At 49.6% G+C, this 27432-nt stretch overlaps 1 protein-coding gene and 1 non-coding gene across 2 annotated transcripts; both read right to left on the bottom strand.

Annotated features, from left to right (window-relative positions):
* Positions 1-66: 66 nt before the first annotated feature.
* Plekha4 (pleckstrin homology domain containing A4) lies at positions 67-27432 on the bottom strand. The gene is made up of 20 exons (XM_052711850.1): positions 27272-27432; positions 26728-26820; positions 25059-25166; positions 23506-23578; positions 23304-23404; positions 23062-23171; positions 20807-21022; positions 20213-20492; positions 19096-19179; positions 18295-18342; positions 17894-17974; positions 17655-17804; positions 15036-15134; positions 9943-10083; positions 8232-8331; positions 8090-8166; positions 7302-7463; positions 1480-1529; positions 1033-1145; positions 67-936 (listed from the first exon to the last, which is right to left on the bottom strand). Exons 2-20 carry the CDS (start codon positions 26809-26811, stop codon positions 674-676), a joined length of 2340 nt encoding a protein of 779 aa, XP_052567810.1. The 5' UTR covers positions 26812-26820; positions 27272-27432; the 3' UTR covers positions 67-673.
* Positions 3254-3334, bottom strand: Trnaa-agc (transfer RNA alanine (anticodon AGC)). Its single transcript has one exon. It is a non-coding gene; the product is annotated as a tRNA-Ala (tRNA).

Genomic DNA, 27432 nt, shown 5'->3' with positions numbered 1-27432 from the left:
CTGAATCTCACTGGGGCCTCCAGAAAATGTTAATCCCAAATGGCGAGAATAAGCCCAAAATTTGAGTCAAATTTGAAGCAAGCTTTATTTTTATTGGGGTGCACCCAAGAGCTGGCCAGAAACTGTCTCCTCCTAAGTCGGGTTACAGAGCGCAGCAGCAAATCCACCTCTTAGGCCCCTTTTAAGGAGTAAAATCAGGAGTAGTTTTACTGAAGGGAGACAATGGGGTGATATAATATAGAAAAACCTTAAAGAAACATCATATGGTCACCCACCATGTGATTAGGGAGAGGTCAGGGTATTCTCAAAAAAAATCAAGGTCATGGGTTGGGGAAGGTCAAGTTCCAGGAAACGGAGCAACTCAACTCTCACAGTGCATAGAAACTTATTTTTAAAAATACAGCATAATGGCTCCTGACTTCAAAATGGAGTCAGGCAGTTTCCTCATTACCTGTGAATCTGAACACAATGTCACAACCTCAGAGAGAATAAAGCTATGTATTGACTAATAGTTTAAAGTTTTAATCCAAATTTGGATAGTGTTGGGATAATCAACATTTGTCCACAGTAGCCCGGCCCACCTAGAGCACATGACAGAACAAACTTCTCCCCTGTGGTCCTGAATGATTTCACACCTCAAGGTCGAGCTCCCAGCTTGTGTCAAAGAGGCAAGTCAAAAGCTGGATTGCAGCAGAGTGACTCTCAGGGGCCATGTCCCTTCATCCTGCAGTGGAGTGGGAGGGGTGTTCCCAGGGTCCCAGCCCGTTTCCCACTGGGCCAGGCCTGGCCCGCTCCCTGGGCATGAGAACCCTGTGGTAGCAGAGTCAGCCTTGTGAGAAGCTGGGGACAAGGTGACCTGGGGCAGTTCTTCACTGGGAGTTTGTGAGCCTGGCGGGAGACAGTCTCCCCTGGAGTCTGAGCTTCCCCCTGGAGAGCCTGAAAGGGAAACGAGAATTGTTAACTTAGACATCTGCACTCCACATTTCCAGGCCTCCTCCCTCAGACCCAGGGGTGCAGAGCCTGGCACCTCACCCATCATCAGCCTGTGCCACTGGGAAGCCTCTGTAGCTAGAGCCTGGGAGAGACTGAGGACCCGCTCCCGGTGGCCTCCAGATGTTGGCATGTAGGTTGTAGAGTGCCTGGGACTACAGAAAATAAGCCACGGTGTCAAAGGGGCCACCAAGGCCTTCTGGGATTTGTGCTTCTTGGTTTGTATCTAGAGAACTTTAAACCCAGGCCCTGTGCATCGCAGGTAGACCAGCAGTCCGGTCGCCCTTACTAGATGAACCAGGCCACTGGAGCGCTGCAGTTCCTGACTGGGCATGAGGGGCTTCCTGGCTTTTTTGTAGATACCACAGGAACTCAAGGGACTCCGGAGTTTTGGAGACTTGTGTGGTACCCAGGACACTATGACAATGCCATTGCTTCCCTGCCTGCATCCAGATCCCCCCATCTCCACTCACCACTCTAGATCCATACCTACTCCAGGACCCAGAACTCCTGAGCCAGTTCGCAGCTCCTACAACAGGCTGGAAGGAATTAGGTGGTTAGAATTCTTGCCTTGGAGAATGGTCACAAGTTCAAGGCCAGCCTGGTCTGAGTACATGACGAGATTGTGTCCAGACAGAAAGAAGAGAGGAGAGTTTGGTAGGGAGAAGGGGCAGGGGAGAAAACAGGAAAAGTGGAGGGGAGGGAAGAAGGGAAGGAAGGCAGAAACAGAGTTCAGCCATTGAAGGCCCTGTTTTCTCTGCCTCTTTCCCCAGTCTTCCCTCCCTTCCTCCCCTCTCCTCCTCAGGTCCCCCTCCCCACCCACCTACATGCAGATACTTAGGAAGGTCACAGCATCACCTGGGTGTCCCTCCTCTGGTCCTCCACATTTGGTTTGAGACAAGATCTGTCATTGGCCTGGAACCAGCAGGTTGGCCAGACTAACTTGTTGTGGAATAAACTTTTTGTACACTGTGAATATGTGTCACTCTGACAGACTCAATAAAAAGCTAAATGGTCAATAGCTAGGTAGGATTTTGGGGGGCAGAGAGGATGCTGGGAAGAAGGGGAGTCACCAGCGGGACACAGGAGAAGCAAGACATGTAGGATGAGAGGTGAAAGCCATGAGCCACGTGGCACCACGTAGATGAACAGCAATGGGTTAATTTAAGTTATAAGAGCTAGTTAGGAACAAGCCTAAGCTATCAGCTGAGCTTTTATAATTAATAAGTCTCTGTGTCATTATTTGAGATGGTGGCCCAAAGAAAAGCCTGACTTCAAATGGCATCCAACGTCCAGGCACATATTTCTATATAAGACCCGAGAAAGCTTCAAAAATAGGTTCCAACCACACAAAAATGGAGTCAAATGTGGCTTCCTAGTCCCAAAGTCTCTCATGCAGGCTGAGGTACAGAGACACATCTCCTGGGTGCAGCCTGAGGGCTTGAGCTGCCAGCAGGACATAAGCTGAGCCAAATTGCCTGGCAGTTCTAGGTTTTGCTCATAAAGACAGAAAAGGTTACAGATACATGCAGTCAAGCAGGTTCAGAGGAAAAGAAAAAAACTCTAAACAGGTTACAATGTGTTTAACAATGTGTGTAGGCTTTAGAAAAAGAAAAGAAAAAGGATATAGACAGTCATAAAAAAATAAATAGTTTAAAAATAATAAAGTCTTTATTTAAAAAAAGAATAAGCAATGTGGAGATGGGAAATATACAGGGAGTCTGGATCCTGTATGTATGTTTTTGGATTGCTGATGAACAAACAATACCTGCTGACATTGGATTATAAAAACTGCCAAATTAAACCAACTTATATATTTTAAACATGTCTTAACTTCAAAATGAAAGTCAAAATGTTATGTTATAGAAGAAGTTGTGCTTTTGTTTCACAGGAAACCAAAGTCTGTGGATCCATTCAAGGTTGATAGAGATCAGGTTTGATTGAGGGAGACCCCCTGAAAATCCTGGCTTCAAGGTCAAACAGAGATATATTTTAGATAGATAGATGGTCTTCAAAAACTTCAAAGACACATAGAATATGACATTTAAATTTTTTGTTAACATAAGGTTTTCATGGGGGCTGGAGAGATGGTTCAGCAGTTAAGAGAGCATTGACTACTCTTCCAGAGGACCCAGGGTCAATTCCCAGCACCCACATGGCAGCTCACAACTGTCTGTAACTCCAAGAACTGACACCCTTATACAGACAAACATGCAGGCAAAATGCCAAAGCACATAAAATAAACATAAATAAATATTTTTTTTTTTGGAGCTGAGGATCGAACCCAGGGCCTTGTGCTTGCTAGGCAAGCGCTCTACCACTAAGCTAAATCCCCAACCCCAAATAATTTTTAAAAAATGAGCTTTTCATGACAATGAAACATCTGCTCCTGGCAGCACCAATTTACTTCAGAGAAGACGATGGGCATCGAAGAAACTTCATATGGAGTTTGCATTCAATGTGGCAAAACTAGCCATTTGGGTAAGAAACTGCTTGTCTTGACTGCTGACAATGTGCTGTACAGCTGGACAAGCAGGACACAAAGAAAAAAGACTGTGGAACTTTGCCAAGACAAGGTAGGACAGTCCTTCAAAATTTCTGCTTCATAGAAAAGTCTGCCAGAAAGTTGGGTCATGGTGGAGCATGTCTTTAATCCCAGCACTCGGGAGGCAGAGGCAGGTGGTCTTTGTGAGTTTGAGGCCAGCCTGGTCTATAGAGCGAGTTCCAGGAAAGGTGTAAAGCTACACAGAGAAACCCTGTCTGGAACCCGCCCCCCTCAAAAAAAAAAAAAAAGAAAAAAGAAAAAAAAAAGTCTGCCAGACATTCTGCAAGACACATAAGAAAGTGACTGTTGAACTTTATCAAAACAAGGCAGGATGGTCCTTCAAAATTCCTGCTTCATAGAAGAGTCTGCTAGATGTTCTAGGCCTGTAGGCTGAAGATTGGCTGCCCCAATGTTGTACAGGAACCTTGGGTGACTGTCTAGTCAGCCAGATGTCTGTCATTTCTATAGGTTTGGAAGTGGGTTGCACTATACTTCCTGTTTACTCAGGTAATATTGTATCTATTTGGGGTCTTTAATGGAGTTGAAGACTTGGGAGTTATAGTTGCAGTTTTCCTTAGTTATGATAGAAGGTAAATCAGGTACAGAGCTGTGGACCTCATCAAGATAGGATAAATAATGGAGTATTTTCTCCGAATATGCCAAATGTAAATGGACTGGACATTGTGAATGTAATTCTTACCTGATAATTGTTCTTATTGTATATAGTTTTACCTTGTTAGAGTTAAAACCTTGCTGGAGAGGTGGCTCAGCAGTTAGAGTTAAAACCTTTCCTTTTATTTAGACAAAAAGGGGGAAATGTGGAATAATATTTGTGTATACTGTGAATATGTGTCACTTTAATACAAAGCCGAACGGCCAATGGCTAGGTAGGATTTTTGGGACAGAGAAGACACTGGAAAGAAGGGAGTTGAGGCGGGATGCAGAGGAAGCAAGACATGTAGGATGAGAGGTAAAAGCCACGAGCTACGTGGCACCACATAGATGAACAGTAATGGGTTAATTTAAGTTATAAGAGCTAGTTAGAAACAAGCCTAAGCTATCAGTCAAGATTTCAAAATTAATAACGAGTCTCTGATTTGGAAGGTGTCTGGCAAGACAGAGAAAGACTCAATACACTAACTGATCCACCGCTCCCAGGGTTCCACCCATCTCCACCTCCCATCTCCATGCCACGGGGATTACAGGCATTCACTGTTGGCCCAGGCTTTATCCAACGGTCTGAGGCTCCAAAGTCAATCACTGAGCCATCGCCCTGGCTCCCTCCACATTTTTTTTATTTTTTATTTTTTGGTTTTTCGAGACAGGGTTTCTTCTTGTAGTTTTGGTGCCTTTCCTGGATCTCACTCTGTAGACCAGGCTGACCTCGAACTCACAGAGATCCGCCTGGCTCCACCTCCCAGTGCTGGGATTAAAGGCGTGTGCCACCACGACCCGGCTGCCCCCACATTTTTCAGCCAGATTCTTATGTAGCTCAGAGTGCCCTCCAATCATTATACAGATGAGGATGGCCTTGAACCCCTCATCCTCCAGCCTCCATCTCCTCAGGGTTGGGGCGGGAGCTGTGCATCAGCTCCACTGATGTCCCACTTCCTATTGTTATGGTGATGCTAGGTGGGGGTCTCAGAATGAAATGGCCCAAAGACATGCTACTTAAGTTCACCTGTCCTCTTTGAGAACATTAGGCCTCCGAAGTCCTGCCCACACCTACAGCGGGTCTACTCCTGCCCTACAAAAGCTTCTCTGATTTGGATCTAAATATCCCCAGAGGGTTATATGTCACAGGATTGGTCCCCAGCCTGTGGTGCTGTTGAGATGTGATCGGACCATGAGAATGTTTCATCTGACCAATGAATCCATCCACAGTGACAGAACATAGGCCTGTGCTTTTAGGCCCGACTCCACAGGCTGAATCAGGCCGTGCCTCCCTGAAGTTCACAATTAAGGAGTCACTGCTGTGACTTGACAGCTTACAATCCGTGGCACGTGGCTCCTCCATGCTCCCTGTCACATATACTACATGGAACAAAATCACATCATCTGGAACTTCCTTTAGCCTGGCCATGGCTATAAAAAGCTATAAAAAGTCAGACCTATGCTTTTGTAGGGAAGGAGTCTGAGATTCCTCAAGGGGCCTGCTCAGGGAAGGCTGCTCTCTGAAGAGGCTCCTCTGGCCTCCCGCCCTCCGCCATTCCTCTCGGTGCTTTGCTCTTTCTCACTTTTGGTTTATAATTTTTATTTTATGTGTATTGGTGTTTGTCTGCATTTATGTCTGTGTGAGGTGTCAAATCACTTTGAGCTGGATGACAGACAGTTATGAGCTGCCATATGGGTCCTCTGGAAGAGCAGCCAGTGCTCCCAACCACTGAGCCATGGCTCCAGCTCCCCTCCCCTCTGAGGCTCCACTGTGTTAGGTCTCCACTGTTTCTGTCAATGCTCCCCTTCCCAGCTCCGGCCAACGATGGCCTTGAGGATCTTCTGCTATAATCTTCATCGATGGGGTTATATGTCAGCTTCCTTCAGGCCCAGGTGATCCTCTTCCTAACATTAGGACAGGAGTTTATGACTAATTGTGCCATTAGCAAGCAGGGCCTAGCTGGAGAGGGGTGTGGTGAGGAAAGATACATCCTTACTCAGTCTGCCTGTCTCTCTACCCCTTCCCTCTCCCTCAGATCACATGATTTAGTTTGGCATAGTGTGTGCACAGGGAGCATGGAAGAGAGAGCTACAGGAGGTACAGCCTCTTCTGTGCCACATAGCAACTAAGAGAGCCTGAGTTCCAACACAGAAACTCGAGAGAGACCTGTTCCTCCTGGTTCACGGCAGTTTCCTCTGAACTGAAACATTCCCTGCAGGAGCAGGGAGAATCCTGAGAAGGAGGAAATGAGCCAGCTTCACATGTCTGGGAAAGCTGAAACTTGCTGAGTTATGGAAACTTCCACGACTGAAGGATGGGCACAGCAAACACGGCAGCGGGCAGAGGAGACTAGCCAGCCCCGCTACAGAGAGATCTCTCAGAACTACTGAGTGCCTGCACGTTCTGCAGACAGCGCTGCCACTGCAGCTTTGGTGAGCTGTCACTCATGCGGGGAGGGCTTTGGCAATGGGGCTGTGTTTAGGTCATTTCTGCTACTGGAGGTAGCCCCTCACATACCCCATGAAACCTCATGGGTTCTCCAGGCTGGACTGGGGTGCAATCACTGCTGAAGTCTGTTATGAGGTCCCTTTCCGGGCTGAGGCAACCTGAGTATGTGCTACACTCCCCAGGAGCCTCTCACACACCTCCTCACTCTGTCCTCCCACTGCAGGAGGAACAAGTACTGGGTGGGATGACTTAGTTTACATCAAGGAAGTGGGAAGTATTCCCATTTTAGAAAGGCAGCAGGGACTGGGGTGTGGCTGATCAACAGAACACTCGCCTACCAGGCTCCACCCCGACACTGTATAAACCGGGTATGGTGGCACAGCTTGTAATCATGGCACAAGGGAGGTAGAGGCCGGAGGCCAGAGTTCAAGGCCAACCTTAGCTATGTAGCAAGTTCAAAGCTAGCCTGGGATACATGAGACCCTGTCTTAAAAAAAAAAGAAAGAGAGAGAGAGAGAGAGAGAGAGAGAGAGAGAGAGAGAGAGAGAGAGAGGGAGGGAGGGAGGGAGGGAGGGAGGGAGGGAGGGAGGGAGGGAGATTGAATCTAGGAACAGAAGGTGCTCTCCCACCCTGCTCCCCAGTCCAAGACCCTGCTCTCCTCACCCTCTGCTCCAAGTCAGGCTGGCGTCCTGCTGGGGACAGCGCCCTCCCCAGGGTCAGGAGCCCCGGGGAGGCAGGGCGAGGGAGAGGAAGCCCACAGGCTTGGTTTCTGCGCATGCGCTCCAGCTGCTCCTGGGCACTCATGCGAGGCCGCGCCACCGGGGCCTGGGGAGAGACAGACCGAGACCCTAACCTTCGGTTTCCTCCTTCTCTCTGCCCTAGGAACTTCCCACCCAAAGCCTGGCGCCCCCTCACCGAGCCCGAGCCCCTGTCCTCCAGAGCCTGCGGCGTGCCCTCCCTGGCCCCGAACACATGACCAGCAGCGAGGACAAAGGCTTCCCGGGGCCTGTGTGGTCGCATTCCCACCCACGTCTTTGGCCGCCTTCCATCACCTGCCCCACCTTATGGAGAAGGAAGCGTCCCGCCTCCTAGGCATGTCAGCTTCCCCCAATAACTTGACATCGAGTGGAAAATACCAGCTCTTTCACCAGAGAGGCGCTGCAGAATGAACCCCCGCCTCCCAGGCTTCACCGCCGAGCCTCCCCCCAGCCCCTCACTGGGGGGTTGTAAGCAGGGCTCTTCCACCAAGCCATGCCCCTGTTTATTTTGTTTTAAATCTCATGTCGTTGCAAGCCTATTAGTGCCGTTACCAAGATGAGAAGCATAGAGGCTCAGAGGGGCTTAGTGACTACCCCAAATCACACAGCATCTTCACACAACTAGTGTTGGGAGGTCAGAGGTGGTCAAGCACGGTTATGAGGCAGACTTGAGGTGTCTCGGAGACAGTCTACCTTAGTTTTCAGCGGTGGGGATGAGGGTGGACGACCTTCAGGGCTGGACGCCCGTGAGACCCTTGGAGACCCAACACCTTGAAGAACAGAAAGGGACTTAGAATAAGGACACAGAGCAGTCCCACCCTACCAGGGTGCTCACCTGGGCGGGGGCTGAGGAGGGCTCTGTCACCTCCCGGGGGTCGACCCCAGTCCACCTCAGGGGACTGAGGGGAGCTAAGCTCCAGTGACTCTGGAAGGCTCTGGAAGGAAAAAAAAGGGGATCAAATATTGTTGTTCTTCCTATTTCAAGTATTGACCAACTGAGGCACAGCATGGAAAATATTAAGATTACAAACTCAGAGCCAGATGTACTGGCTTCAGATCACATCTCTGCCACTTATTAGCTGTGCGACTTTGAACCAGTTGCTTAACCTCTCTTACCCTCTCAAGTTAAACACGTTGCTCAACATCAAAAATATTCAGAGCAGTGAGCGGCTTCCCAGGAGCACGCACTGGGCGCCATGCTATGGTGGTGTCTGGGGGCTTCCCAGTGGAGCAGCTGCCTCTGAATTACACATTCACACATTCGTGCTCCTGTAATTAACCCCCAAGAACTCGGTGGTTCACCAAAGCACACTTGATGAAGTTTCCTTTGGTGTCGATGCCCTTTCTAGCTGGGGTGGACAGAAAATCAGGAGACAGATGGATAGTGTCGTAGGAACCCAGCAGTCACTGCATTCAGGGTAAAACACTGGAGTGAACAGTTGTTTCCTGTGTTTTGTGTCTCTGCTTGCATGTGTGTCTGTGTGAAGGTGTCAGAACTGGAGATACAGTTGTGAGCTGCCATGTGGGTGCTGGGAATTGAACCTGGGTCCTCTGAAGAGTAGCCAGTGCTCTTAACCACTGAGCCATCTCTCCAGCCCCCGAACAGTTATTTTCTAAAAGTACTTTGACCTTGAAGAATCATTGTGGAAACTAGTGATTGGTTTCCATGATTTGTAGAATTGCTTTTTCTGGGGGGGTGTTGCAGCATTCGCAGGACTTTGGTGGCAAGACGCTCCGGGCACACCCGAGGCTCTTGCCTTATTGGGCACTGCAAATGGTACACAGTGAGGACTAAAGTGGTGGAGGTGTGATGCTCTCCTTCAGAAAACATATAGTAAAGAGTAGATTAGAAACTGACGCTGGGCGGTGGTGGCACTCACCTTTCATACCAGCACTCGGGAGGCAGAGCCAGGCGGATTTCTGTGAGTTCGAGGCCAACCTGGTCTACAGAACAAGTTCCAGCCAAAGCTACACAGAGGAACCCTGTCTCAAAAAATAAACAAACAAAAAATAGCCTCCCCCAAAATAGCTATATATACGATTACTTGCCACCAGGTTTGATGATTTAAGTTCCATTCCCAGGGTCTACGTTGTGGAAGGAGAGAACTGATTCCCACAATTATCCCTGATCTCCACATGAACACTGTGGCATGAGTACACAACCCACACAAAAGTGTACACACACTGGGACAGTGAGGGAATAGCTAGATCTCCTTGGCTGTGGGCATGTCTGCAGGACTGTCTTGATGACATTCATTGATAGCATAAGACCCGGCCTGAAAGGGGTACCATTGCCTGGGGTTGGGTCCTGGGAGCAATTAGAAGAGGATGGGATTGAAGAGATGGTCCAGTGGTTAGAGCACAGTGTTCTTGCACAGGACCCAGGTTCAAGTCCCAGCATTTACATGATGGCAGACTTCAGGGGATTCAATGCCCCCCCACCGTTGCCATGGGATTGGTAGGTGATTAAGGGAAAGAGATGGGTGGGGGACTCACCGGGTTAGGACAGGTGAGATAGGAAACTGAGGAGGAGCTGGAAATCTCACCTCCCGCTCCGAGGACTCCTCTGCTTGGGGTGCAGGGGATGGAGACTTGGGCTCAGTATGTGGGGGCTGTTTCTGGGGGCCACCTAGACCTGCCAGCGTGTCCTCCACCATCCACAGCTGCTGCTGAGCAGCTGCTCGGTCCTAGGGGAAGGAAAGGGGTTTGTTCAAGAAGAGAAAATACAAGGATAGCAGCAGCAGATGGGCCCCACCCCGAAGGCTCTAAAGGCAGCTGCATGAAGGTTGTCTTGGTTGTTTCTGTCCTTTATTTACAAATTCCATGTATGACTTATGGTCCGACTGCATATGGGAACTGTTTTTCTCCTTCCATTATGTGGGTCCCTGAACCTAGGCCATCAGTCTTGGCAGCAAGTGCCTTTACTACTGAGCCATCTCACCAGCCCCCCAAATTTTAAGGATTTATTTATTTTTTATTCATCTGTATGTATGTATGTGTCTCTCTGGGTATGTGATAATGTATGTGGAGGTACCCACAGAGCCAGAAAGGGGCATCAGATCCCTTGGAGCTAAAGTCATAGGAGTTTGTGAGCCATCCCACGTGGGTGCTGGAATCTGAGCCCCAGCCTTCTGACAGAGCAGTAAGTGACATAACCAACGAGCCATGTGCCCCAGCCCCACGCTTTCCAATGTATACAAGACCTGCACATTGCCACTGGGGAAACCGATCTGGAGAGCCTACATCTCACTCTGCTTTTTCCTATCTATGAACATGGTACATCTCTATGTTTTATGCAGCTTTTTTTAAAATAATTTATTTATTTTTATTTTATGTGTATTGGTGGTCTTTGTGTATGTCTGGGTGAGGGTCCCCTGGAACTGGAGTTACAGACAGTTGTGAGCTGCCATATGGGTGCTGGGAAATGAACCCGGGTCCTTTGGAAGAGCAGTCAATGCTCTTAACCATTGAGCCATCTCTCCAGGCCCCAGCATTTTTTTTTAAAGATACAAGTGTGTCAAGGCATTTCCTGCCCACCCCCACCCCCCTGTTGGTGTTTTGCCTGCATGGGTTTCTATGTGAGGGGGTCAGATCCCCTGGAACTGGAGTTGCAGAGAGGTGTAAGCTGCCATGTGGGTGCTGGGAATTGAACCCAGAGTTCTCTGGAAGAGCGGCCTTCTCCCCCGCCCCTGTTTTATACTGCTTTAATGATAACTAATGATGTTTGTGGCTTTCAGCAATGTCTGTCCTACCCTGTAACTGTAATTCTTGCTTGATAATTGTTCTGTTAGATGTAATTTTACTATGTTAAGGTTAAAACCTCCCCTTTTGAAAAAAAGAAAAGGGAAGTGCTGGGGATGCTGTGAAAGTGTTGCTCTGATTGATTGATAAATAAAATGCTGATTGGCCAGTAGCCAGGCAGGAAGTATAGTGTAGGCGGTATATGGAGAGAAGAGAATTGAGTCAGGAAATGCTGCCAGCTGCTGCCGCCATGAGAAGTAAAATGTAGAGTACTGGTAAGCCGCAAGCCATGTGGCAATGTATAGATTAATAGAAATGGGTTAATTTAAGATATAAGAACTAGATAGCAAGAAGCCTGAGCCATTAGGCCAAACAGTTTAAATAATATAAGTGTCTGTGTGTTTATTTGGGTCTGAGTGGCTGCGGGGGCTTGGTGGGACCTGGAGAGAAACTCTCCAGCTACACTACCCTTCGCTAGGTTTAACTGTAGGTATTTATCATTTCATTATAAAGCCCATTGGTTTTTTGTTTGTTTTGTTTTTGAGACATTGTCCCATTATGGCAGGTCCAACAAGCCTTTAATTAATTATTTTTTATTTGGACATGTCCTGTTCATAATACATTTTTTTACTTAAAAATAAATTGTGGGGGCTGGAGAGATGGCTCAGAGGTTAAGAGCACTGACTGTTCTTCCAGGGGTCCTGAGTTCAATTCCCAGCACCCACATGATGTCTCACAACCATCTGTAATGAGATCTGGCACCCTCTTCTGTATACATAATAAATAAATAAATCTTTAATAAAATAAAAAAAAAATAAATTGTGGTGGGCGGTGGTGGCACACACCTTTAATCCCAGCACTCGGGAGATAGAGCAGGCAGATCTCTATGAGTTTGAGACCATCCTGGTCTACAGAGCGAGTCCCAGGACAGGCTCCAAAGCTACACAGCAAAACTCTGTCTCTCTTGAAAAACCAAAAGATAGATAGATAGATAGACAGACAGACAGACAGACAGATAGATAGATAGATGTAGACAAATGAATAAATAAATTGTGTATGGATGTTTGGCCTGCATGTATGTCTGTGCACCATGTGCATGCCTGGTGTTCAAGGAGGCCAGAAGAGGGTGTCAGATCCCCTGGAACTGGAGTTTCAGAAGAATGTGGGTGCTGGGTATCAAATCTGGGTCCTCTGCAAGAGCAGCAAGTGCTAGTAACTGCTGAGCCACCTCTCCAGCCCTCTTGTTTTTTTGAAACAAGTTCTCATGTATATGTCATGATGGCCTTGAACTCATTACGTAGCCAAAAACGGCCTTGAACCTGTGATGCTCCTGTCTCTACACTTCCTGAGTGCTGGAGTTGTAGGCCTGAGCTACAGCACCTGCAGTACACAGTGCTGGGACTTAAACACAGGTCTGTGTGCATGCTAGGCAAGAGTTTGACCAGCTGAGCTCTTGGTTTGAAAACCCCAGCTCTGTTCTTCGTTTTGGAATCCTGCTGCCTCAGTCTCCTGGTTGCTTGGACTACATTACAGGTGTACATCCCTCCAGACATAATTTGGAGTTATGTAGCTCAGGTTAGACCCTGGAAAGAGGCGAGCGGCCAAGCACACAGGTGCACACAACGGGCTGCTTCCATCAGGCCTAAAACAGGTCCAATGTGATGAGCACTTGAGGGACAGAGGCAGGAGGATCACCTTCTTTTCTAGCCAAATTAGCTTATGTATTTCAAGGCCAGCCATGGCTACAATATGAAGTCTTGTCTCAAAAAACCAACAGAGGAAAGCCAGGCATGGTGACACAGGCCTTTAATCCCAGCACTTACTCGGGAGGCAGAGGCAGGCGGATCTCTGTGAGTTCAAGGCCAGCCTGGTCTACAGAACCAGTTCCAGGACAGCCAGGGCTACACAGAGAAACCCTGTCTCATACCACCCCCGGCCCCCAAAAAACCAACAACAGAAACAGAGAGTGCAAGAAAAACGGCCCTGTCCACAAAGGGCTTGCTGTGCAGGCCTGGGGACCTGAGTTCATACCTAAAACTCACAAAGCCAGACCAGAGGCACAGGTAACCTCAGCACTGGGGAGACAGAGACGGGCAGATGCCTGGGGCTCGCTAGCGGAGGAGCCTAGTGCCCACTTGATGAGTAACAGACCAATATGAGACTCTGTAGTGGTTAGCCATTCCAGCTTTGGTCTGGAAGTTCCAACCCCCATTGAGGCTTCAGTAACTGTCACGCTTACAAGGTGGGGCCAAGGGAGGGCCCTGAAGACCCGAGATCCAGATGCGCCGGCTCTCTTGGTTCCTGGACCCTGGACGCTGGAGGTAGACCGAGCAGAGTTCTCCAGAGAACACTGCCGGACTGCGCCACACCTTTCCCAGACCCTGTAAACTATCCCTTCACTTGTAAGTTACCCCACAAAATAAACCTCCCTTCTAACTACGTGGAGTGGCCTGAATAATTTCACCAATAAGACTCAGTCTGAGAAACAAGGTGCACAAGGTCCTCTGGCTTCCACAAGTACACACACACACCTGCACACACTTACACACAAAATAAGAGTGAAGAAGAGAGAGAAAAGCTGGGAAAGGGGAGAGAGAGAGAAAGAGGGAGCACAGAAAACTCCCAAGGATAAATTTAACAGCAACTGACTGGAAGTAGGCGCTAGACATGAATTTTCAGGGTGGAAGGAGACGGGGCTCAGTCGTAGCATTTAACAGTACAAGCAGGGCTTCACTCGAGAGGAGACATTTCGAAGCAGCCAGAGAGTGGCTTTCTGAAACTAGGTCTTTAGGACAATAGGGGACTTAGAAAGGAAGGAGGAGCAGCCTGGGACAGACTGTCTGATGGTTAGGCTGGGTCTAAGAGTATTTCCAGAGAGGGCTGGCTGAGGGAGAAGACCACACTGACCTTAGGTCACACTGTTCCATGGGCTGGGATCCCAGAATGAATAAAGGAGACACAAGAGAAAGCCAAAGGAGAGGTGGATCTCTATGAGTTCAAGGCCAGCCTGGTCTGCACAGTCAGTTCCAGGACAGGACATCCACAGCTACCTAATAGACAGACCTTGGGGGGTGGGGGTTGCTGGCTCAGGGGTTAAGAGTACTTGCTGCTCTTCCAGAGGACTTAAGTTCAGTTCCCAGCACCCACATCAGACAACATATAACTGACTGTAACTCCAGTTCCAGGGAATCCAGCACCCTCCTCTGGCCTCCAAGGGTGCGCGTGTGCACACGTGCACGCGCGCACACACGTAAATATATGTACAAACACATAAATAAAAAGTAATAAATCTGAAAATGTAATAGAGGAAGCAGAGCATTCTAGACTAAAGCATTCTAGAGAGTGAGTGAGCTGGAGGGATGCCAGCATTTCTCGACTCTTCTCTTTTTTAAAGGTTTATTTTTATTATTTTAAATATGAGTAGATGTGCGTGTCTACATGTGAGTGTGTGCATTGAGTGCAGGTGCATGTGGAGACCAGGGGCATCAGATCCCCTGGAGCTGTAATTACAGATGATTGACAGCCACCATGTGGGTGTTGGGAACTGGACTATGGTGCTATCCAAGAGCAGCAGGTGCTTCTAACCACTGAGCCATCTCTCCAGCCCTGACTCTCTGTGTCTTGATCCGCTGAGATTTGAGAAATCCTCGTCTACTCCTGCCAACATGAACTCTGCCTTACCTCCCTCACAGTGAAGAACCATATCCTCAAACATAAACCAAAACACAACCTAACATAACACATTTCCCATGATTGCTTCTTGCCTGTATTAGGGTCACATCAAGAGGAAAGTCACTAATCGAATGGGTGGGACTCTGGCTCCCAGACACTGCTGGAGCGTCCACAGTTCCCAGGTGGCTTTGGTGCTGTGGGCAGGGAGGGGAGGGTGGGGGTGTACCTGGGGGGACCCGAGGTGCAGGAGGTACTCAAGAGTCTCCCTTAAGGTGCCCAGGTCCTGCTCCAGGCCGCTGTACGTGTCCCAAACCTGCTCTCGCTCCTAAAGTCCCAGAAAAGGGGGAGAAACAAGATTAGTCCCTCAAACCACCAGATCTTGCCCCAGCTGAGGAAGAGGGAGGCTCCCTCCACGTCGTCTCACTCCAGATGGACTTCAACCCCACGATCTTCTTTGTCTAAACTACTGGGAACCCCAGGCCATATGCCACATGTGATCCCTGTGGACATGGGTGGATCCTTAAAGCCATGCAGCCTAGCAGCCCACAGAAAAATTTTAAGTATCTGTTCATTTCTGTGTTTTAACACAGTCCTCACAAGGATCATATGAAATAGATACTATTTATTTTGTTAATTTTTAGGTCTATTTATATGTATGAGTGTTTTGCCTGTGTGTATGTGTGTGCATTGTGTACATGGAGGACAGAAGAGGATGTCAGATCCTCTGGAACTGGAGTTACAGATGACTGTGAGCCAACATGTGGGTGCTGGGAATTGAACCCAGGTCCTCTAGAAGAGCAAAAGTGCTCTAAACCATTGAGCAATCTCTCCAATACATTTTTTTTTTTTGTTTTTGAGACGGTCTCACTATGTAACTCTAGCTGTCCTGGAACTCACTATAGACCAGGCAGACTGACCTCGAACTCACAGAAATCTTCTGCCTCTTCAAATACTATTTTTTCTTATCTAGAGAAATGCCCTGAATGTTTAGATAACTTTTTTAAGGTCATAGTAACATTGAGGGAGAGTTCGTTGAAAGCCAGAAAGCCCATGTCAAATCACCTACGGAGAGCGAGTGAGGTCAGCAGGAAAGGGTGCTTGGTAGCAAGCCTGAAGACCTCTTCCATCCCCAGAAACCACACAGTGAAAGGCGAGAGCCAGCTCCTCCAAGTTGTTCTCTGACCCACCAGCACACTGGCACATGTACACACCATTCATTTCTAAATGTTTATTTTTATGTGTGAGTGGGAAGGATGGCTTGTGGGGGTTGGCTCTCTTTTCGGACATGTGGGTTCGGAGAATCAGGTCCTGAGGTTTGGGGGCAGGTGCTTTTACCTGCTGAGACATCTCATCAAGCCAACACACAGAATAAGTAATAACAACAACAACAACAACAACAAAAAGCTATCCCTTTGGTTTCACTTTGCAGGGCATGGTGGCACATGCCTTAAATCCCAGCAGAAGGAAGGCAGAAGAAGCAGAACTCTGTGAGTCCCAGGCCAGCTGGGAATACATAGTGAGACTATTTTAAAAAATACGATGAAGTCAAATCAGATCATCTTGTGATTGAGGGCCTGGGTTCACATGTACGCGTGGAGTGGGAAATCTAGGAGAGTATCTCAACATGAGAAGGAGATAGTGGTGTTCACTATATCTAGGGTAAACAAATGAATAGTTGTTATGCAGAAGTCCTTAGATCTTGAAGGAATCACTGTAGAAAACGAGATTGTTTTCTCCTATCTACAGAGCTGTTTTTCTGAAGGAGCTTGACAGCCTTTGCGTGACTTTGGTCACAAGACAGTCCTGGCACACCCGGAGTGTCTTGCATTATCAGGTACTGCAAACAGCACACAGAGCAATAAGGACCAAAGCTGCAGGCTTGTGATGTTTTCCTTCACGAAACACAGATTAGATCAGGGCTTTGGGATGACGAACTTGTTTTACCCAAAAAACAACTTTTGTGTAACAATCAATAAATACACCTTTGCAGGGCCGCTTGGGGTTCAGCTGGTAGAAACTGTTCCTCCCTGCTGCCATAGAGAGCCTAAATTACATCTTGGAGTGACTCTCTTTCATCGACTGACCCATGCAACACAGAACACCCAACACCCTACATATATGTTCATATGCACATACACATACGTATAATAGAAAATAATAACTCATTGTAAAAATCATCCTCTTGGCCAGATGTGGTGGCACACACCTTTAATCCCAGCACTCGGAGGCAAGGACAGGTGGATCTCTGTGAGTTTAAGGCCAGTCTGATCTACATAGTGAGTTCCAGGACAGCCAGGGCTACATAGAGAAACCCTGTCTCAATAAAACAATCATCATCATCATCATCATCATCATCATCATCATCATCATCCTCTTAAGCTACTAAAGCTTCGTTACTGCTTGGTTGCTTGCCCCTCACCTATAATGATCAAGATTATGGGTTAAAGAAGCCATAAGATGGCTCATTTGATAAAGGCACTTGCTGCCAAGTCTGGTGGCCTGAGTCTGGTCCCCAGGACCAGCAGGGTGGAAGATGAGACCGATTCCTTCAAGTTGTCCTCTGACCCTCTCATGGATGCCATGGGATACGCTGGTGTGCATGTACACACACACACACACACATACACACACACACACACACACACACACACACACACACACACGCACGCACGCACGCACGCACGCACGCACGCGCACACGCACACACGCAATAAGAACACATTTTTAAAAGATTACAGATTTGAAAATGTGACCTGGCTGATGATTCAAGCGTGACCCTCAAGCCCATACAGTCTCCACTGCAGCAGGCACAAGCCTGAGAGTCCTGCCCTTCCCAGATGCGCACCTGAGCTAGGTGACACAGAGCTGCCCTCACATTCACCAGCCGGTCCTGCAGAAGGCGCTGGCGACCCCAGGCCTTCCCCGAAGCCGCAGCCTCCCTGGTAGCTTGGCCCAGCTGCTGCCGAGTCAGCTCCAAGGCTGCCTCTAGCTGCTCCTGCACAGAGAACAGTGGTCAGACTTCGGAAGCGTCTCGACCCTCACGCCTGGGTGAGACAGGAGCAGCTCACGCCCTCCCTGCTGCACCTTCTCCTCCTGCCTCTTGTCCAGATCCTCCTGGATCCGCCTCAGGAGCCGGTCCTGCCCACACAGCTTGGTCAACAGGGTCTGGGAGAAGTTGAGAAGGAAGCGTTTATGGACCCCACCTGGCTTTTCCCCTCCCAGCTCCATCTAGAACAGTGGTTCTCAACCTTCCTAAGGCTGCGACCCTTTAATACATTTCTCATGCTGTGGTGACCCCCAATCATAAAATTACTTTGTTGCTACTTCATAACTGTAATTTTGCTACTGTTATGAACTGTAACGTGAACATCTGATACACACAACTCCCAGGGCGTCTGGACCCACACAGATTGAGAACAGCTGGTCTAGACCTTTTTCTCTTCGACTCTGAGAACTGGACAGGGATTGGATCTGGGAGAACTTACGTCTGTTTCCAAGCTCTGATGCAAAGTTGAGTCTGCTGGGGGGCCTGGCTAAGGAGGAGAAAATTCCAGGGTCAAAGGGCTTTGATGCCCATTTTTATAAACCCTTCCGTCAGCCCCCTTTGGCACGGCATGCTTTTTGGCCCTAAGGCTGTCATCTTCTCTGCTAGCAGTAAGAATCAGTTCCTTAAATCCAAATTTGAATTGTCTAAATCTTTGGTCTTCCCCTGTGGTTTTGAACACTACAGCAAGAACAATGTGGGAATGAATTCCAAGTGACACTTGTTAGGTCTCAAGGAAACTGGGGGCAAAAGGCTGAGGTGCCTACTTAACACAGCAAAGAGGATGCTGGCCAGCAGCCTCAGCAATGCATCCCACCCCTAACCTGAACCTCTCCAACCCCGGAGCTTCCCTTCCCTTCGGCCAGCGTCTCTGATTCCTATATAACCTCAGCCACACGGTTTTTTGGTCTCTCGTCCTCGGCTTTCTTTTCCTGTCTCCCCCGCCCCTTTCTCTCCTCCCATGGCCCTGTTCAGTGTGGACTCCTCCAGATGCCTCTGACTGTTCTCTCCCTCATATCCACAATAAACCTTCTCCTCGACCCACACCTAGGCAGAATCATGTGCTCACTTTTTCACTCAATGCCTTGTTTCATCAGCCATGGGAAAACAGGAAGAGAACCTACCCAGGCTCCCGAATGGTCTTTTCTCAAGGCTCCTTGTCGAGGAGACAACCATCCTGGGGAGTGGGGAGGTCGAGCGAGAGAGGGAGTCTAGTGGGTTCCTGGGGCTGCAAGAAACCTACCAGCAAAATCATGGAGGCCCGGGTCCCAGGGGGTCTTGGGGGCAGCTGGAGATAGGTGGAAGAACCAGAAGAGGCCTGGGTAGACTGAAATAAAAATGCTTAGAAGCAGGGCTGGAGAAATGGCTCAGAGGTTAAGAGCATTGGCTGCTCTTCCAGAGGTCCTGAGTTCAATTCCCAGCAACCACATGGTGGCTCACAGTCATCTGTAATGAGATCTGGTGCCCTCTTCTGGCCTGCAGACATTCATGCAGACAGAACACTGTATACATAATAAATAAATAAATCTTTAAAAAATTAAAAAAAAAAAAAAAGCCGGGCGGTGGTGGCGCACGCCTTTAATCCCAACACTCTCCCAGCACTCGGGAGGCAGAGCCAGGCGGATCTCTGTGAGTTCGAGGCCAGCCTGGGCTACCAAGTGAGTTCCAGGAGAGGCGCAAAGCTACACAGAAAAACCCTGTCTCGAAAAACCAAAAAAAAAAAAAAAAAAAAAAAAAAAAAAAATGCTTAGAAGCGTCTTGTTAGGCCCTAGTGGTACGGGCTGTCATCTCAGCTACTCTGGAGGCCTAGGTTACAGAGTGAGTTCAAGGCCAGCCTGGGCAACTTAGGGAGACCCCCCTGTCTCAAAAAAATAAGTAAAAAAGGTACTGGGGAGTAGGTCAGTGGTAGACTACTTGCCTAGAATGGCCAGGCTCTGGTTTGGAGCACATACACACGTCCTCAACTATACTGGCTCCACACACACAGGGTAAATGGACGAGCCTGGCAAAGCCGCTAGGGGCTGTGGGCAGTTAGCTGCAGATATTCTGGGCTATAAATCTGTGAGTCTTAGAGAAATTATCAAGAGGCTGGCTATCTTGAAATAATAACTGGAAACCAAACTATGCCTCAGTTTGATGTAGCGCATTGTGGACTACAATACCCACAATGCACAGGAACAATGGCACGCCAGTAATCCTGAGGCCTGATGGGACTTGAAATCCACTAGCCTTGGATTTGGGAAAACCAGTTGCATTGTGAACTCTGATCCCCATAATGTCCATGAGGCGTGACTCGATTACTGGCCTGGAAAGAGAGCTTTGAAGCCTGACGGGAAACGCAGCCCGCTCTCTCCGCGCACCTGAGTTCTAGGCTCCTGTCTCCGGGGCTGGGGACTCCTGGGTGGCCGTCCTCCGCCTGCTTCGGAGGAGGGTCCTCGGCGCGGAGTGGGAGGTCGGGAGAGGGTCTGTCTTTGGGGTCCCCAATCCAGAGGAGGTCGGACATCAATGCGACTCAGGGGAGTGTGAGGCCGGGCGGGAAATGATATGTCTCCTGCTGAGAGAGGGGGTCGCCGCGCCGGGGCAGAACGAGGACGGGGAAGGCTCAGAGGGGAGGGCGGGCGGGAGAGGGATGAGAACAGCCTATGGAGAGGAGAGAATCAGGGAACCGAGTTAGTCGGAGCCCCTGCTCCCAGTCCGCTACCCATCAAGGATGTCTGGCTTCCCTGCCCCTCTCTGCTGGGCAAAGTGTGGGTGAGTCCCTTTGGGAACACCTGCATCCGCTTGCAAAGGACCAAGCCACCACCAAGGTCTCTGGAGGCCTCATCCTTCCCTTAAGCCACGCCTCCAACTGGCTCCTCTTTCCTAGACCACCAACCAGCAACTGGCCCAACTCTTATGGCACGCCCTGATAATGACAGGGCTCGGTCCTAAGCTCCCAACGTGTTCCTACTTACTCTGGGCTCCTGGTCCTCCTGCTCCACGTGTCGGACTGAAGATCAGCTGCAGGGCTGGACGCGTACATTCCTTGTCTGCCACGACCTCTGGAGAGCCGAGCTACCTCTGGTGATTCTGAGATGCGCCCCTCTTCCCTTCTGCTCGCCTCTGGGGGCCCCCCGGGGCCCCCGGGGCCTTCCCCGGGCTGGGGTCGTACAGGTGACCTGGGTAGTCCACTAGCAAACGGGCATATAGAGCGATATCACTCTTGCTCCTAAAAGGTCACTGGGTCTACTGGTACAGGACTCAGTGTCCTGTGGTCTAGAAACTGGGGCAAGCTGGGAAGATGCCTGAGACAGTCTGATATTGGGGGGGGGGAGGAATTGGGGAGTGAGGTGATGTCATTTTGAAGCAAGCATCTTTATAGCCCAGGCTGTTCTGGAATTCTTTGTGATTATCCAGCTTTAGTCTCCCAAGAACGGTCAGGAACACATTAATCCCAGCCCTGGGAAGGCAGAGGCACGTGGATCTGAGTTCCAGGTCAACCAGGGTTATACTGTGAGACCCTGTCACAAAACCCAAAACTAACCAACCAAACGAACAGCTGGGCATGGCTCTGTGTGTCAATACCCAAGGAAACTGGAGGGCTGAGACGCTAGACCCTGCGAGCTTATGGGCCAGCCAGCCTAACTAATAAGGCAAGCTTCCAGCTCAGTGAGACCTGTTTACAGATGGACAGCAATAGAAAATAGCACCCGATGCCCTGCTCTGGCCTCCACATGCACTGACACAGGCATATGCAGTTGTACACACACTCACACACACACAAACACACACACACACTTACTTACTTCAAAAATAGGGCTGGGGAGGTAGCTCAGTACTAGACAGCTTGCTTAAAGTATGAAACCCTGGCTTCAATCGCCAGTAAATAAGCAGGAACTGGAGGGGTAGCCTAGCCGTTAAGAGTGCTTGCTGCTCTTTCAGAGGACCCAAGTTCAGCTCTTAGCCCCTACATTGGGCAGCTCACAATCACCTCTAACTACTTTAGTTCCAGAGGGACCCAACACCTCTGACGTCCACCAGCAACCAAACTCATGTTTACAAACCCACACAGGCACACAACCAACCAAACAAAAACTCACACAGGGCTGGGGGTATGGCGTAGTTGGTAGAGTGCCTGCCTAGTGGTATACAAGAGTTCCTGGGGACAAGTTCCTACAGCACTGGTGTGGCAGCCCACATCTGGAATTCGAGCACTTGAAAAGTGGAACCAGCCTGGTCAGAAGTTCAAGGTGATCAACTACACAGCGAGTTCTAGGCTGGTCGGGACTATTTGAGACCTTGTTCAAAAAACAAAAATAGTGTGGTTGTACATGCCTGCCTTTAATCCAGAGGCAGAGGCAGGCAGATCTCTGTGAGTTCAAGGCCAACCTGGTCTACATAGAGTTCCAGAACAGCCAGGACTATATAGCTCCTCCCTCAAAAAAAAAGAAGTAAAAATAAATAAATAAATTCATTTACAGACATTTTTTAATGTGACCTGGCTTCAATTCCTAGCACCCTTGAGGCAACTCACAACTGTAATCCCAATTCCAAGGGATCTGACACCCTCTTCTGGCCTCTGAGGGCACCATGCACATATGTGGTACACATACATACATGCTAAGAAACACACACTTGAAATAAAAAGAAACTAGTCTTTTTAAAAATGTGGCATGGCCTCCAAGCTGACTTTGTTTAGTAGACACTACTAGCCAAGACTTGGTGTTCTGAGAGTGGAAAATGTTTCTAACTCCTTGGGCAGAGCTGAGAATGTCTGCTGAGTACGTCAGTTGGGAGTCAGGCTGGACAAGCAGGTGGGCAGATCTCCCCCCCCCCCCCCCCCCCCCCCCAGTTTTTCAAGATAGTCTCTCTGTGTACTTTTGGTTCCTGTCTTGGGTCTCGCTCTGTAGACCATGCTGGCCTCAAACTCACAACTCACTGAAATCTGCCTGGCTCTGCCTCCCCAGTGCTGGGATTAAAGGCTTACACACAGCCGCCCGGCCTGCAGGTGGGCAGATCTTAAAAGAGAAAACCTTTTTGCTATTGGAGGAAGTTCCTTGCGTGTGTGTGTGTGTGTGTGTGTGTGTGTGTGTGTGTGTGTGTGTGTGTGTGTTGGGGTTTGGTGTCTTTCATGGTAGGGTCTATTAGGAGATAATTAGTAATTGCATGTTTAAATGACTGTCCTACAAAGGGAGGAGCTTGATGGGGAGCAAGCCTGGCTTTCACTCACCAGTCTTCCCCCTCAGCACGAGAGGCCCTGCCCAGAGCCCGCAGCCAGCCTCTTAGGTCCTCCAGTGTGTCAGCTGCAAGGACATAGGTCCTCATGCCTGGGTGCTCCGCCTGCAAGGGACAGAGGCTTGGGACTAGAACTCAGAGCAAGCATGGTAAGACCTCTTCAAATGTGGAAGCCCCAAGGCATGGTCACCTCAAGTTCGGGCCTACCACCTAACAAGCACCCACAAACATACTCACGGTGAAGGTGAATCGCCTGCCACGTGGGGCTCCTGGCCCATCTGGCCTGACACTGTAGCTGGGCAACAGTACACTGCCCAGGACACTCTCCTCTCTGCTGTCTGCAGAGAGGAGTTGGGGGCAGAGGTCAGGCAGCTGTCAGGGCAGCTGGAAGCCCGAGAGGGAGAGGTTCTGGTGGGAAGGGGGCAGCTGGGACACTGACCCTTGTAGTAGAAGAGGCAGTGGCCGGAGAGGACGAACCAACGGCGTTTCCACAGCCGGAGGCCTGAGCTATCCTAGGGAGAGAGACAAGGGAGAGGCTGAAGAGAGAAAAAGCTAGATAGAGAAAGTGACCCGGGGGCACAGAGACTGGGGTTGGGGAGACGGGGACAAAGTCCAGAGAGCCAGGAGGAAAGAGAAATGGGGGGCAGAGACCCAGAGAGAGGCAGGCACATGGGTGAGAGGGAGAGAGGAAAGGGGGAGCGGGCAGAGGGACTGGGGGGCGGGGCATAGGCATGTGTTGGTTTGATGGATTCATATAGCTGAAAGCTGGGGGCCTGATTGAGTGGTATCGCATCTGGCTCTAAGCTTGGCCACTTTCTCCCCCGTGAGACAGGGTTTCTCTGTGTAGCCCTGGCTGCCCTGGAACTCGCTCTGTAGACCAGGCTGGCCTTGAACTCAGAGATCTGTCTGCCTCTGCCTCCTGAGTGGTGGGATTAAAGGAATGCGCCACCACCACCCGGCGTAAGCTTGGCCAATTTTAAACTATACCTTAGAAAAGTATTACCCCGAAGGGTGGTGGTGGCAGCGGCAAACACCTTTAGTCCCAGGACTCGGGAGGCAGAGGCAGGCGGATCTCTGTGAGTTCGAGGCCAGCCTGGTCTACAAAGTTTCAAGACAGGCTCCAAAGCTACACAGAGAAACCCTGTCTAAAAAAAGAAAGAAAGAAAGAAAGAAAGAAAGAAAGAAAGAAAGAAAGAAAGAAAGAAAGAAAGAAAGAAAGAAAGAAAGAAAGAAAGAAAGAAAAGGAAAGTCATACCTCTATACCTCTACTAGGACCTGACTTCCCATGGAGGTTTTAGAAATTTCTGGAAGGTTTGGTTGAGGTGATTCACCACAGAGGTTTCATATACAGGAACTTTGTGCAAATGTTCAAAGCCTAAGATGTAAAAGGTTCCCTATCATGTGCTGTTCCTTCTCTACAAACTCCTAACAGCCTATTCAAAATTTTGTGGGTTTTGTTTGTCTCAAGTAGCCCAGGCTGGCTTTGAATTTGCTCTGTAGCTAAAAGGTCCTCCTGCCTCTGTATCCTTAGTAATGAGATTATAGGCATGTCCGTTTATTTATTTACTAATCCATTACACAATTCTTGCCTCACCCTGATCATCTTCTTGTTATCTTTTTTTTTTTGAGACAGGGTCTCTCTATGTTGTTCTGGCTGTCCTGCAATGTAGACCAGACTTGCCTCACAGAGACCTGTCTGCCTCTGCCTCAGGAGTGCTGGGATTAAAGGCGCATGCCATCATGCTCTACAGCCCACTTTGATGATCTTAAATATGGCTTAGATACTTGTTCATCTTATATGTGTATACCCCGTGTCCTGGAGCCAGGAACGTGAAATATTCAAACACAGACAGGGAATGAATGGGTAAGGTGTGGAGGGAACAGTAGCAGGTCGAGGATGAGGCAGAAGAAGCGTATCGTGTCGGGAGTGTGGAAGGAAACTCAGGAGCAGGACTCAGCATCCAGGGACCACAGCTTTCCCTCCAGCCTTACCTGTTTATGCAGCCAGCCACGGATGTGCACGGGCAGGTTGGGGTCCCGCCGAAGTGCGTTGTTCCTTTTCCCAAAGGCATGGACCTTATGTACGGCACGAGTAGGCTTCTGAGGTACAATAGGAACAGAAGTGAATGAGGGCTTCTCCTGGCACTGGCTAGACGCCAGGCAAGGAGGCTGAGGATGGTGGCACATGGCTGTAAAACCAGCATTCTGTTGATACAGGAGGGTCAGGACTTAACATAGTGAGTGCCAGGACAGTCTGCTGTTTGAGACCAAGTCTTGAAACAAACAAACAAACAAAAAACACAAGTTAGCTCTGTTTACACAGCACTTCCTCATCATACATGAAGTGTGAGTTCAAATCCCAGCACTGCATAAACCAAGGGTGGTTGTTCACACCTTAATCCCATCATTCTGGAGGCAGAGGCAGAACTGGAAGGTCAAGGTGATGTTGCACACCTTTAAACCCAGCACTCAGGAGGCAGAGACAGGCAGATTTCTGAGTTTGAGATCAGCCAGGTCTACGGAGAAAGCTCCAGGACAACTAGGGCTAGAGAGTGAGACCCTGACGACAACAAGTTTTAGGTCATTTTTTTGCTACATGGGGAGTTCAAGTTCAGCCTGGGCTCCATTAGACCCTGTAGAGGTGTCCCCAGCAAGAACACGCTCTTGGCCACCACAGCCAGGGATGCCAAAGAACCTCTGCAATCCACCTGGGAGTGTGGGCTGGGAGTTCTCCACAGGAGCACCTTCCAAACAGAAGTCCCAGTAAATGAAAGCACAGAAGGATAGCTTTGATGCTGCAGCAGAGAGATCCTCAGCAAGCAAGTTCAAGTGGAGATGGGGCTTCTCATCCCTCTCTTCCCTCACAAGGGCACCTGTCGAAACACAGGCTGCCTTGGACCAAATCTCTGTCTGGGCTCTGAACTTAAGGGAGTGTAGTGAATTTTGTCCTAGGTGATACTTATGTAGCTCAGGCTATCCTCAAATCACTATGTAACCAGGGTTGACCTTGAATTTCAGATCCTCCTGCCTCTACTTCTAGACTGTTGGAATTTGAGGTGTGTTCTACCATACCTGGCTTGTTCTGTCATGTGTTTTTTTTGTTGTTGTTGTTGTTTTCAAGAAAGGGTCTCACTCTGTAGCCTTGACTGTCCTAGAACTCACTATGTAGACCAGGCTGGCCTCAAACTCACCCAGATCCACCTGCCTCTGCCTCCCCAGTGCTGGCTCTGGCTTGGGATTTTGTTGTCTTGCATGAGACAGGGTCTCACCTGCCCGATCTGTGTTCCTGCCTCCACCTCCTCAGTACTGGATTACAGTTGTGAACCACCATGTCTGGTTGTGAGTGGGTGGGTTTGAGGGTTATAGACTAGGGAGGAAGTCCCCTAGTCCTGTCAAGAGCAGCCACCTTCTCTCAGTCTGTTTGCTCTCCTGACTTAAAGTTAGGTGAGACTGAGAAGGGCGGGGACAGGGCTGGGAGTGTCTCTAAATTCCCAGCTGCAGCTGATGCTCAACTAGGGACCAGTCTGGCAGGCCCAATCAATCAGTAAGGAACCTTGCCGTTGACCACCGGCGTCCCTGTGAGGCACAGACCCCACAGTTAGGAACGGGCCAGGACCACCCTTCGCCCCCTCCTCCCTTAGCCCATCTTGAGCACAAGGACCTTGGTGCTCGGGCTGCTCAGAGACGATGTGGTGGAAGTGCTGCTGGCCAGGCTCAGGCTGCTCCGGGGTCGGCCCTGCTCCATCTGAGAGCTCTGGGAGAAAGAGAAAGGGGCTGTGTCTCTCCACTGATGGGGGCTGAGGACAGGGCTGGGGTCAGGAATGGGAGGTCAGAGAAGGCTGAGGAGAAAGAAAGTGTTGTTTGGGGACTGAGGGGCGGGGGGAGGCCATGGCCAGGGATCACATACCAAGAGCAGTGCCAAGGGAGGTGGGCGGCTCTGGCAGCTGTGGGAGGGGGCAGCTGTCTGCAGCCAGGCCATAAGAATAGGGGCTCCTTTCTTCCTGCCCACTGAACTCTGGCTAGGAATGTGACCCCCTCTATGCATAGGGATTCTACTCCCTGCCTCCTTCAGGGTGCCCTGGACTACCTGTCCCCGTCTTCTCTCATGAACCCCCAAACCATGTTGGCCAGCTCCCCGAGACAAGTCCTCCGACACCAGGAATGAGCATCCAGACAAGTTCCTCCCAGCCCAGCCAGGGACTTACCAGCTCTGGTGTCCCAGTGACAGGGTCTGTCACCTCTGTGTCTCAGACACTGCCTCTCACAGTTGTCTCTCCTCACCTAACCCTGTCCTGGTTGTGAGTTCCGGCTTGCTCACCCTCCTCTCCCTCTCTCTCTTCTCCCCTGGTCTGCCTGTCACCCCCTC

This window comes from Peromyscus californicus, unplaced genomic scaffold (assembly GCF_007827085.1).
Source record: "Peromyscus californicus insignis strain IS unplaced genomic scaffold, ASM782708v3 Scaffold_4__1_contigs__length_199733344, whole genome shotgun sequence".
Taxonomy (NCBI): domain Eukaryota; kingdom Metazoa; phylum Chordata; class Mammalia; order Rodentia; family Cricetidae; genus Peromyscus; species Peromyscus californicus.
The sequence above is the reverse complement of the archived record's forward strand: the minus strand, read 5'-3'. Positions and strand labels throughout refer to the sequence as shown.